Genomic DNA, 13,566 nt, shown 5'->3' with positions numbered 1-13,566 from the left:
GGATATATTTATGACTAGAAAAGGATACACAATTCTAAAACTCTCTTATATATGGTAAACTTTCCTATGCAGCATTTTCTTAAGCATTCTTCAAATAAAAGTATAATTATAACTATGTACAATGGGCTGGAGAGATGGCTCAGTGGCTAAGAGCACTGATAGCTCTTCCAGAGGTCCTGAGTTCAATTCCCAGCAACCACATAGTGGCTTACAACCATCTGTAATGGGATCTATTACCCTCTTCTGGTGTGTCTGAAGAAAGCTAAAATATACTCATATAAATAAAATAAACAAATCTTTAAAAGAGAACAGTATGTTCAATACAAAGACAAGACTTTTAAAAATATAAAATTCACAAATTGATTTCATTCTATCTTGGACTAAAATTAATTCATGTGCAAAGTCATTATCCTTTTAAGAGGTTAAATTTTTGACAAACAACTAAGTTAAAAAAGACAAAAAAAAAAACCCTTTAAATATCAAGTGTTTCATTAAAAATAAATAACAAAGCTGTGACTGGAAAGATGGCTCAGTGATTATGAGTATTTGCTGGTTTTGCAGAGCACTAGGTCCCATTCTCAGCACCCACATAGCAGTTCACAGCCATCTGAAACTCCAGTGCCTAGGGATATGATGCCCTCTTCTGACCTCTAAGGGCACCAGGCACACACATGGTGCACATGCATACATGCAAGCAAACACTCATACACATTAAAAAATGTTTAAAATACACATAAATAAATTTTAAAAAAACACAGCTACTTAGTATTTTTCTAAACATGCATATACACATGTACCAAGGAAGAAATCAAATCTCAGTTAAAGGATTTCTTTATCAAAGACATTTTTTCTTAATAACAACAGAAAGTCTACAGACTTCCCACAAAAGTGAAAGATGGATACAATTTTTTTTAAACCATTCAAGAAAAATAAATAAAACTTCCAAGTAAACCACTAGAAAACTAGCTTCCCCAAGAAGGAAGAAAACTATTCAAATCCCAGGGATTCATAAGACAAGGAAACAAGTCCTAGCTATAAAAACTAAAGTTAGCTTTCAAAGTACAAAAATGTCTGGCCTGGTTTGGTGGCATACCCCTTTAATCCCAGCACAAGGAAGACAGAGGCATAGACAAGTGGATAGCTATTAGTTCAAGGCCAGCTTGGTCTACATAGTGAGTTCCAGACCAGTAAGGGCTAAATAGTGAGGCTGTCTCAAACACCAGAAATCTAAAAATATAAAATAGAAGTTTTAAAAATACTTTTTCATTTTTATTCATGGTATTGTCACAACTCCCTCCAAAGTAAATAAATTTTGGCAGTTTAATGAATTTACAAAAATAAGGTTTGTTGAGATAAGAGTAGTTAAAATTTAGTATGAAAACTGACATATACCTTTTCTGTGTGGACTTCTTTAATTTCAAGTTGCTCTGTCTCTTTTAACAGGTTTATTCTGGCATCTTCCAATGTTTTTATTTCTTCTTTTAATTTTGATGCCTGATCAAAATCTTGTACAGCAATGCAATTTTCCAAAGCTTCTTTAGCCTCAATAAGCTTAACTTTTATTTCAGCCATCTTAAATAAAAAGAAACTGATCATCTTCACTAAATAAAAATTAATATGAAAATTTGTCACAATATCTCAAGACTCAAGATTTAAGCAATCAAACATTAAGATTTCATTTTCCTGAAACAGATCAGAAAATCTGTTATAATCTGGTAAGAATTTGAATGTCCTTATAGTGTAATACCTACTGACTTGGCTTTATGAAAATACTTCAAAACAGTACAGCAAGAGGAAACAATGGCATTACTAAAGCACTTCTTTAATTTAGAAGAGACTTACCTTGAGTTCTTTCTTTCTTGTATCAGATGGATCAACATGAACAGTAACAATGGGTGCACGAATCTCTGAGATAATTTCTGTGACCTGATAAAGTTATAATTCAAAGTACAAGCTGTAATCTATGCTTTACAGTAGCAAATGCGAACTGCAACATCGAATTCTAAACAATATATATATACATATAACAATACAGGTTAACCTACAACCTACATTGCTAACCTGGCAGGATTTGGACTCCGTCAGGAAACATACCATTGGACATACCAGCAAGGGTGTTTTCGGAGAGGTTTACCTGAGCAAATGTGGGCATGAGTATCCCACAAGTTGCAGTACTATGCTGAGTAAAAAGGCAAAAGGAAAACACAGCCTGAGCACTAGACTCATCTCTCTGCTTCCTGTGAACAAAATGTGAATGAGCAATTGCCTCATGTTCCTGTCTATCATAGCTAGAACTTTTCTCAGTATCATGCCTTTGCCACTGCAATAGGCTGTACCTTCATGCCAAAACAAGCCCTCCCACACTCCCTCCGTCTTATCTTTCCTTTCCCCACTTCCTCCCTAAGATGCTTCTTGTAAGTTGTATTAGTTACTTTTCTCATTGCTGTGGCAAAAACAACTTAAAGAATCATTCATTTTGGTTTACAGTTTGGAATTAGCAGTCCACCATAGAAAAGATGGACCAGACAAAAGAGCAAGAGATACCTTGTCATAGTGCATTATAGGAAGGAAGGAAGGAAGGAAGGAAGGAAGGAAGGAAGGAAGGAAGGAAGGAAGGAAAGAGGAGGGGAGGGGAAAGTTGATATTCAGTTTAATTTCTCCTTTATAAGCTCAGAACCATAGCTCATAAAAAGGGCCACTCACACCTCACCCAACCTAGAATCTCTCAGAGACATACTCAGAGGTTTGTCCTCTAGTTTATTCTAGACCTTGTCAAGTTGACAATAGTAATTATTACAACAGGTATTTATGATCATAACAAGATAGCAACTACTACAAAGACTGAACAATAAAACTGAGTCATCTAGTAAGATGTATTATTTGATTAAAAAGTAACAATTTTTAAATTGCATAAATACTAAAAACAAATTATCCCTAGTGAAGTAAAAATGAAATATTGCACCCTAAGATTACTCTCTATATCTAAAATTTTCTGCCTAAAATTCTTAACTCCTTTCTCAGTTCTGTAGAGAAAAAAAGCATACCAAATATTTAATAATAATAAGCAATGATGATAATGACCTTCCTTTGAGAGCTACTTGTTCACTAGTTCAGAATGACTGCTCCCCATGTGAGAATAACTAAGCAAACCCCTCCTTCCTTCCTCTCACACCTGCTGTGCTGACCCAACAAAGTAAAAGGCATGTTAAGAAAGAAAGACATTTTAAACTGTGTGTGAGATCTACTCTTTTTTCATTTTTGCAACATGTCGGACAATAAACACTAATACACTAAAGACAAAGGTGCTGAAGAGAAATTAATACTCTTTAATATCACTAACCAAATTTATTTTCAGCAAAACGAAAAGCACTTACAATCTGTATCCTTTTATTATCATCTGTGATGATGTGCAGGAGTCTCTCAACAATAAAAGAAACTAAGGATATTGGGGTTGTAGGCAGAGTGAGAATCTCCTGCAAAATAGCCAGCAGTCGTTTCCTGTAATCAAAATGATCTATTTTAATTTAACTACTATGATAAAAATACATCTTATATTATTTTTTTAAACATTCTTTCTTTTGTGTGTGTATATATGAGTGGGCACATTCATGCCTGGGCCTGAATGTGGAGATCAGACAAGAAATTGCAAATGTTAGTTTTCTCCTTCTACCCTGTGGGTCATAAGGATCAAATGAAAGCCATTGGGTTTGGCAGCAAGCACGTTTACCCAATGAACCATCTTGCCACCTGAAAATACATTTTTTTCTAACATTTTCTTTTACATTACCTTAGTTTTTAGTTCTGTTTGTAAGTATAGGAAGAAATTCTATACAGATTTTTAGACTTTAAAAAAACTTCATATTCTACAAATTTATTTATAAATATATGTAAAAATTATAAATATATTTCTGTACCCTGATTTTTTAAAAAGAAAACTTTAAACCAAAAAATCTGAAATTATTAATTCTGAAGTAATTATACTAGAATCATATACATATATACCCTTACATACATGCATACATATTGCATCATGTGCCACATGATGTTTCAGTAAACATTAGACCACAAATCTGATGAAGGTCCTAGAAAATCATAATGGAGCTAGAAAATATGTAATGATATAGTAGCCCTAGTAATGCTGTACTTCAGTGCATTTCTCTGGTAATGCTGATGTAACAAATACACACTGGCATATGTATACAAGTGTAGTACAATTATATACAATTACATATAGTTTTAGAGAGCTAGGATAGTTACATCTAACCATATCATAAAATTGTATTTAAATATAAGAAATTAGCCAGATGAGGAGGAGTAATAATACCACCCTTGAGGCAAACCTTACACTCATAAACTCACAGCAAGTATGGTTAACTGCATTAAGAACTGCCAGTCGACATTCCAGTATGGATGGGATAGGGACTCCTGAGGCCCAATATCCAAGCTGAGAAAGTATTGGCAGTTAATAGTTAATAGGAGAAAGAATCCTTTTTCTTCTGAGGTACAGCTAACAGTAGGCTGCCCATGGTCTGATGGAAGGCCACATACCCAGGCACATTCAGACAACTGTAATTGGGCTCAGGTCATTTAAAAAAAGGGCAGGGGGAGCGTAAGGTAGAAGAAGGAACATGATGAGTAACAAAGGGGTGAGAACAGTCTTGAGGTAGATATGATCAAGATATAATGTATATATGTATAAACTTATCAAATAAAAATGATTGTTTAAAAAACCTAATTAATCAAAGCATATAATATCATCTTCATTGTTGGTAGTTACACTAAAATTAAAATCAGAGTCATTATCTTTTAAAAATTGAACCAAGGTAGGTTCCTAAATATATGAAACTAAAGAAAATTAGATCTAATGTTAACATTTAGACATACCTTCCTCCTTCTTCACTAGTATCCAAAGATTTTATAATTAGAATCAGCTGCTGACCTATGAATTCTCTTGTCATCAAATTTCCAATGTAGGCAAAATCACTTTTCTGTTCTTCATTAACTACTGGGAAGCCCTGGATGTAACTAAAGCAAACAGATTTAGTAAAGTCGATGCCAACCAGAGGAAGAGCACTTACACAGCACACATAACGCACTACAAAACAGTGCAATACCACAGACCAGCACGTGATTTTACAAAAAGTTCAAAAATTTTAAAAACCAGAAAACAGTACATATATAATATGCTATATTTTCAAAAAAGAAATCTACATGTGTATTTAAAACATGTATAGAAAGAGGTCTGACAATGGATAGCCTTAATTATTTGGCTGTTTAACTCTACAGTGATTGACGGTACTAGGGAAACAGGATAAATCTGCCTCTACATTTGAATTCTGACAAGAATATGTATTTTTTTTATAAAATTTTACAATTTTAAGTAAGTAGAAATTATATTGTCTTAGTTGGACTTCTATTGTGATAAAACACATGACCAAAAGAAACTTGGGAAGGAAATGGTTTACTTCCTGCTTCCTATCACAGTCCATCACTAAAGAAAGTGATGCCAGGAACTCAAGCAGAGCAGGAACCTGGAGGCAGGAGCTGATGCAAAGGCTATGGAAGAATACGGCTTACTTGCTTGTTCCCCATGGCTTGCTCAGCCTGATTTCCTATTGAACCCAGCACCACCAGATCAAGGTTAGCATCACCTACAGTGAACTGGGCTCACCCAAATCAAACATCTATCAAGAAAATGGGCTTGCCCACAGACCAGTCTCCTGGGGGCATTTTTCCAGCTAAGGTTCTCTCTTCCAAAATGACTTCCACTGAGGTTAAATTGACATAAAACTGGTCAGCAGGTATATCAAGACAGATAATTTAGAAAAATAAAAGTTTTAAAGTTATAAGTTTTATTTCATTTTTAGTATGTTATTAATTGAAAAATACTTACATTAAATAAAACTGACCATACATCTACACCCTGTTGATTCTGAAACTAGTTGTGATAGTTTGCACATGCTTGGTTCAGGGAGTGGTGGCACTATTAGAGGGTGTGGCCCTGTTGGAGTAGGTGTCACTGTGGGCGTGAGACTGACCCTCATTGTAGCTGCTAGCAGTATTCTACTAGCAGCCTTCAGATGAACACGTAGAGCTCTCAGCTCCTCCAGCACCATGCCTGCCTGGATGCTGCCATGCTCCTGCCCTGATGATAATGGACTGAACCGTAGGACCTGTAAGCCAGCCCCAATTAAATCTTTTCCTTACAAGAGTTCCCTTGTGTCCCTTGTGTCCACTGTGTTCTCTTCACAGCAGTAAAACCCTAACTAAAACTCTAGTCCATGTACCAAATCTAATCATCATGATACCTGTTTTGTATAACTTGCAAATAAAGAATAGTTTTTAAAAACTTTGTTATATATGAATATTAGATAAAATTCAAGAAAAAGACAGTGAAATTTTATCAGGGAAAAGTTACACTAATCAGCTGCTAATATTCAGTCACTGTAACTGGGATAGTAAGGCCCTGACTCTACACTTTCAATATACTACCCATGCAACAGATTCTTCAAAACACTTAATAAACATACCCATTCATACCTACTTATACAAAAATAGTTCCTAAATTATGTTCTCTAATGACTTTGAATAAGAAAATTATGAAATTGGTAAATAAAGTAACATAAGTACAGTTCAAACCAAAAGAAAAACTTTACCTCAGTAAGTACTCTGCATATACTGCAGGCTCTGGCAAAATCTGCTCTAAAAACTCTTCACCTTCATCTCCCTTTGATTTCAAATATTCACAAAGGGTGCACCAGTACAAAGCAATTTCAGGAGTTAATGTTTCCACTGGAATCAACTTCCTTCATATAGAAGAGAATAAGAGAAAGCATTACCTTTACATGCAGCTGAAAAACAGAACAAGAATGGACATGAGATGAAGATTTTTTTCAATTACTAAGTCTTCTAATTACTAAGTCATTAATTTATCCACCCAAAAATAATTAAAAGAAAAAGAAATAAAAAAAAAATAACTTAGCCTGAAAAAAGGAAAAAGAGAAAGCTTCAAATGAGTTAACATGGCAAGAATGTGTATTTGGGTGTTTTTCAGTGGATGTAGTGCAAAACTCAAAGTTGTAAAATGAAAGGACACAACTAATGCAATGCCTGACAAAAAGTTCTGAGTCCTTGTACTAGAAGGAAGAAAGACACTCGTTAAAGAGAGACAGATAAAAGGTACTGAGGGAACCTGAAAATACAGGGAAGACAAACTCATTTTAAGTGCAGAGGTTCAATTTAAATACTCTGTACAATTTAAATAATGAAGTCTTTATATATATATACCTGCCATCATCATCTTTACAAATTCCCACCAGCTCACTGAGAGGAGTCACTGAGAATAAGGAATGGAGAACGGAGACTGCTACATCAGAAGAATTTTCCACATCTAACCGATGAAGCAACTCTAGGATATTTCCTTCAGTGAAACGCAACCAGCATTGGAGAAGATGCTTCTGCACAGCTTGTTTCACAGCATCTGGTGAGTCATTTAAATAGTTACACAATGCACATTCTAGACCTTTTCTCCCTGTTTATCCCCATCTTAACTTTTATTAAATCATTGTTAACACTGAATTTACAATTCAAATAGAAATTATAGGTAGAACAAAGCACGCTAATGAAAAAAATGCAGTATTACTAAAGTCATAACAATGCTTATTTCAAAATTCAAATGGAATCCAGCAATTAAAAAACAAACTCCTATATCGCCGAAGGAAACATGTCTTTATATTGTCTTTCACTGAACATCATGCATCAGAATATGTAAAATCTATCATTTCACTTGTTGATTGACTCCAACTATTACATGAATTCTATTTGCAGTATTGAATCACAATATACTTTACCAAACAAACTTTATTTTTATCATTTAAGAAGTGATTCTCCACCCTCCTAATACTGTGGCCCTTTACTACAGTTCCTAATGCTGTGGCAATCCCCACCCATTAAATTATTTTTATTGCTATTTCATAGCTGTAATTTTGCTTCTGTTATGAATCATAACGCAAATATCTATGTTTTCTGATGATCTTAGGCGACTCCTGTGTAAGGGTTGTTCAACACCCAAAGGAGCCATAACTCACAGGTTGATAGCTGCTGATTTAAGGGCATCCTAGTCAGTCCTCTGACAATACTCACAAATTCAAGTGTCTTTCTTGGTACAGCAAAACTGGGACTAAATGGCTTCATAAGAGTTAAGAATTTTTAGAACATCCTTCAGAAAAGCAGATTCCCTAGTTTAACAGATGAGAGGGAGGGTAGGGCATTATACTTGTCTGTTCATTCCTAATTGTTTCTGATGCACAGAATACATTTTTGTTACATTACAGAAAAACCAGACAGGACTGTTTAAGAAGATGGGATAAAAAGATTCTATCAGATGTTTGCAGAAGTAACTGCTTAAGATTTAGAATAGTCTTCCCCTCCCTAAAGCACAAAAGTCTGAAAGAAATGCCTTGCTCCTTCGAAACACCAAGATCTTTAACCCCTAAATGTTTCAACTTATTTATGGCAATTTATTTAGTTTTATTAAATTCAAGACTCATTTCAAAATCCAACGTTTACTAAGATGTGTATCTTACCTGATCTGTCATTAAGACCTTGTTGAAGAAGCAGTACTCTCTGAGCAATGGACATAGCTCTCATATGAACTTTTTCAGCTAACACCTTAAAAAGGTAAAAGATGGCCATTAATCTCAATACACATTGATCTCAATACAATACAATGTCTACTTATGAATACTGCATTCTTCTGTAAATTAACCCAATTTTTAAATTGTCTGTTAATATGCTTAATATAAGAAGTTACCTATATTATTCAAAAGTCCTAACTGGGAAAAAAAATCATTGTTACCAAGTTTTTTTTCCAAAATACCATAAATGGTTCATCTTTGAAAAACATGGCTATAGAAGGTATTGAACTTGTTTACCTGATAAGCAAGCTTTCTGACAGTGTCCTTTATATCCTTTGTCCGTCCTACAATTTTTGGCAAAGTCTTTGCTGATGGTGCAATACAAGATAAAACTGCACGCCTAACTTCTGGATTTGAATCATTTTCAATCAGTGTAACATATGCTAAAAAATAAAGCAATACATTTTAACATTAATAATGTTAAAAATGTTAAGTCATAGAAGTCTTATATTCTTTCATTTTTAAATAAGAGATTATTTTTATACATTCACTTCTAGCAAAAAAATTAGCATTTCCTTCTGAAAATAAAATTTAAAATTATTAAATATACTGTGATTGAAAATTAACCCCAAAAGTCAGATGCTGATTATAGTACGTAATTTATTTTAAGTTGATATGGTTTTATATAAGAACCTATTATTTTGATTTATTTTAAATTCTACCATAAAATGTTACGGTGGGGGGAAAAAAAAAACCATACCCAGAAATTAACCAGACCCAAAGACTATACAATTCAATCAACTTCTATACAGTTAGAATAGCTACTCAGAAAGGAAACTATGAAGGTTCACATTTAACTTTATACTTTTAATTTTGAGAATGTATAGGTTCATATGTTTAATATACTTCTACCATTGTTTGAGTATACTCCTCTTATATTAAAAAAAAAAAAAAAAAAAAAAAAAAAAAAAAAAACCGCTGACTATACTGGCAATAGTCTCATACCTGACTATACTGGCAATAGTCTCATACCTGTTTAGTGGCTCTTTAGACTGCACCAAAAGCCACACTAAGTGATTAAACTTTACCATCCATTTGTCCAAGTATACACTTTTTAACATTACAATAATCACCTAGTAATAACACTTCTCAAAATGTAATACAATCCTTAAACAATTCAGGGTGATCAGATGCTAAATTTATGAAGCTGGGTAATAACAACTAAATAGAGCATCAAACTTTAAAATGTGCTAAAACTAAAGAGGATATGGATCAATGCATACCTTTATGTCTCATTACTGACAATATTAAAAGTAAAAAACTTTTAGAATACTTTACCACCTACCCTAATAAAGTAGAGCCCATATAAGTCTGTCTCTAAGCATAACTTTACAAACCCATTCATCTATGCACCAAAGGCATGAATAAGTTCTAACACTGGGTTTTTTGTTTTGTTTCTTTGGGTTTTTGAGATAGTTTCTCTGTGTAACACAGCTGTCCTAGAACTCACTCCATAGACTAGTCTGGTCTTAAACCCAGGAAATCTGCCTGCCTCAGCCTTCAGAATGCTGGGATTAAAAGCATGGTACCACCATGCCCTTCCTCTAACACTGTTTTTAAAGCAAAGTAATTACAAACAACTAAAAGGGCCATCACCATTCAAAATGAACTAAATAAAACAAAACATTAAAATATAGTAAAAATTAATATATATCATCCTAAATGAATGCTAAAATTAGGAATCAATTTGAGGAGAAAAAAGACACAAAAATATAATTTGACCCACAAAAAAATGGCAGAAAAAATTTAACACTAAGACAAGCATGTTATTGTTTAAAATGTAATTTTTTGTGTAAACAAGGCAATTAATTCAAAATTCACTGAAATTATTTCTACCTCTGAAATAAAGAATTACAAGTGAAGAACAAGGCAGAGGTAAAAGTGCTGTTAATATTCTTTCATTTTAAGTTGTTGGATTGATACTTCCATAGCACATAGACACATAATTAGTGAACTTCAATCCTAGGTTAGGACAACGGCTCTATTGGTAAAGCACCTGCTGCACAAGCAGGAGACCTGATGCTCCAATGCCCAGATTCGCATGAAAACCAGCCACCCAGCGTGCACACATGATCTCAGTACTGGGGACAGGAACCAGAGGATCCCTGGGGCTTACTGGCCAGCTAGTCTGAGTAGATGAGCTAGATTTAATGACAGACGCTGTCTCAAAAAATAAGGTACAGAGCAATTGAGGACATCTGATTATAACCTCTGGCTTCTACATGAAAGTACACACCTACATACTCATGTATATATACACATAAAATCCAAATACTGAAAAATTAACAAAGTCAACATACTAAAACAAGATTTAGGAAAGCATACATACCATCAACTACAGGGCAGTCATCATCCTTGGGGTCTTGGAGTCGAGAAAGAGCCAAAACCGCTTGTATTCTTACATTTGAAATCTTATCTTTCAATCTAATAAGCATGGCTTCATTAATTTTATCAAATAAGTCATCATCAATTTGGGCATTTTCTGGCATATTCCCAAGAAGTTTATTAATGAGCTGGCATACTCTAAATCTGACTGCACTGCTGTTTGCTTCATGAGACTACACACAAAACAAATCAGAAGTTACTCCTAGTCATATTCCATTCTTAAACAGCCAGTATCATTTTAACTTTATGTTCAAAATTAAAAGTTGACAATACACCCAGGTAGATAGTATAGGCCTACAATACCACAGAGAAGAACCACAAGTTCAAGGCCTGTTTGGGTTGCAAAGTAAGTTCAAGGACAATGTGGGTAACTTAAAGAAATCCTGTCTCAAAACGGAGTAAAAAGATAGGTAGATCAAGGGCTGGAGAAGGCTCAGTGGTTAAGAGCATCGACTGCCCCACTCAGAGGTCCTGAGTTCAAGTCCCAACAACCACATGGTGGTCAGGTCTATAATGGGATCTGATGCCCTCTTCTGGTGGGTCTGAAGAGCGCAACAGTGCACTCACAAACCATAAATAAATAAAACACTTAAAGGATAGGTATATCAGTATACCAGCATATGTAAAGTTAGGTTTAAACCCTAGCACTACAGAAAAAAATAAAAATAAGACAATAGTAACTCTTTATTTGCAGAGAAGTTATATTAGATATCCATACTAGATAGATTTTATACTCTCAAGTAGTCTGAAAAATTATTTGCTGTCACAAAATAAGCATATCCCTTTCTGTACAATTTTTTTTTTTTACTTAATCACTAGAACATTTACAACAAAAGTGAGAATTTAAAAATTTAATGCTGGAGTTACCCTTTTATGGCAGTTAAGGTTTCCATAAAAGACTTATTCACATACATTTTCTCTATCACTGATAGTTCACTGTGGAAAATAACAAAAACGTAGCCAAATATATTACTTCCCCAAAGTACTCGCTTTCACGGTACCTTTAAGAGAAAAGTACACAAATAATTTAAAATGCCACCATCTTTCTCTTCCTCTTCCTCTTCCTGATCAGACTGGTGAAATGAAGTAACAAACTTGGCTGTGAAGTCCATGACTCTCTCCACGGCAGTTTCACGTTTATAAACCACCATAGCATATTTAAGGTAATGTACAAACTCCTCCTGAAAAGCCATTTTATCATCCATCTGAAAGACAGAAGAAACGCCTTCATAACCTGCATTAATAAAAATTCTTTATTCCCAACACTGCCGTAAGCGTTATTATACTGCTGAAAGCGTTACCCTTAGGTCAAACTATAGTATTTCTTTTAAAAAATATCAATTTTCCAAACCAAAAAAAGGGGAAATAAATCTGCACAAACTTCTCTTCAGCATATAATCTGCACCTGAGAAAGCACAAAGCATAAATTTGAACAGTGTAAAAATTATCTCATTTTTCTCTCAACACCTTTAGATTATCGGTATTTTTCTTACTAGATTAATGCAAAACGTGCTTCGGCATGAATAACTCAAAATCAACAGCTTTATATTTACTTTATTTAGGCCTTCTTAACATCCGTCAATTTCCTTTGGGCATAACTTTCACATCCTCCTCCATACTCACTTTTATATGTACTTAAACTTCCTTGAACTCCAAAACAATTTCTCTTCCTCACATTCGCTGCCCTGTAATTCCCACGGCTCCACTTGATACACAACATGAACGGGGAAGATTAGGTCCTTATGATTTCGCTAGTGGGTGAAATGAATTTGATTTTAAGCTTAGGAGTTGGCTGAAACAACTTGATCAGTTTCCTGAGATGAACTAGAGACCCCCAAACGAAATAAAAGCATCTAAGATTCACTTGGGGCAGACCAAGTCACTAGGGAACTAAGGATAACGGATGGCTCCACGCACCGCCCCCGGGGGTGGGGGGGATGGAGAGACTGGAGACTCCATGTGGACCACGCCAGAAGTTCCGATCACTGCCCGGGGCCAGGGGACCTCGGGCAAGCCTCAGAGCACCTGACCCTCCGGTCATTCCGACGCGGGGTGAAGGGCAGAAGGCTGAGCTCGGGAGCCGGGACCAGGCCGCTTACCGCGCCGTACGTGCGGCTCAGCGCCACCACCAGCTTTGCCTGGTTCTGGTGCGGCTGCTGCGCCAGCTGAAAAGCCTCCTTCACAGAAAGCCGCTTCTGCGCTGCCATGGCGCCGGGACGGGAACTGCCCGAGTAGTGGCTGTGGCTCGGAATCCGCGAAGGACTCGGTTTCCCTCGGCTTCCGGGAGTCTGGCCTGCGAGAGCCAAGGGAGTTGTTACCGCCAGAGTTTTCAAACAACTCTCGCAGGAGGACGAGATCTCGTGAGACTTACGCCGGAGGTGGTGTCCGAAAGTGGAGGCCTGACTAACCCTCCCCCCATCTGACTCCACCCTCCGCTCCGCCCCGCTGCTGGGACGCATGCGCCTGGGGTGTGGCCTGACGTTCT

The 13,566-nt window shown here is 35.7% G+C and overlaps 1 protein-coding gene across 2 annotated transcripts in view; it reads right to left on the bottom strand.

Moving 5' to 3' along the window:
* Ncapg (non-SMC condensin I complex subunit G) overlaps positions 1-13,542 on the bottom strand; it is a 28,276-nt gene extending 14,734 nt beyond the window's left edge. The window contains exons 1-13 of one of the 2 annotated variants that reach the window (XM_076938472.1): positions 13,453-13,542; positions 13,181-13,374; positions 12,705-12,832; positions 12,083-12,286; positions 11,026-11,254; positions 8,934-9,079; positions 8,586-8,670; positions 7,288-7,480; positions 6,657-6,806; positions 4,885-5,025; positions 3,375-3,498; positions 1,843-1,926; positions 1,393-1,572 (exon numbers count right to left, since the gene is read on the bottom strand). In XM_076938472.1, the coding sequence (XP_076794587.1) occupies positions 1,393-1,572; positions 1,843-1,926; positions 3,375-3,498; positions 4,885-5,025; positions 6,657-6,806; positions 7,288-7,480; positions 8,586-8,670; positions 8,934-9,079; positions 11,026-11,254; positions 12,083-12,286 (1,536 nt within the window). In that variant the 5' untranslated portion in view covers positions 12,705-12,832; positions 13,181-13,374; positions 13,453-13,542. The remainder of the gene's footprint in view (positions 1-1,392; positions 1,573-1,842; positions 1,927-3,374; positions 3,499-4,884; positions 5,026-6,656; positions 6,807-7,287; positions 7,481-8,585; positions 8,671-8,933; positions 9,080-11,025; positions 11,255-12,082; positions 12,287-12,704; positions 12,833-13,180; positions 13,375-13,452) is intronic. The other variant, XM_034508398.2, reaches the window with a different exon arrangement.
* Between the last annotated feature and the right edge of the window lie 24 nt (positions 13,543-13,566).

Source organism: Arvicanthis niloticus, chromosome 7 (genome assembly GCF_011762505.2).
Source record: "Arvicanthis niloticus isolate mArvNil1 chromosome 7, mArvNil1.pat.X, whole genome shotgun sequence".
In the NCBI taxonomy this organism is placed as follows: domain Eukaryota; kingdom Metazoa; phylum Chordata; class Mammalia; order Rodentia; family Muridae; genus Arvicanthis; species Arvicanthis niloticus.
Note: the sequence above shows the minus strand (reverse complement) of the source record. Positions and strands in the feature narration are given on the sequence as shown.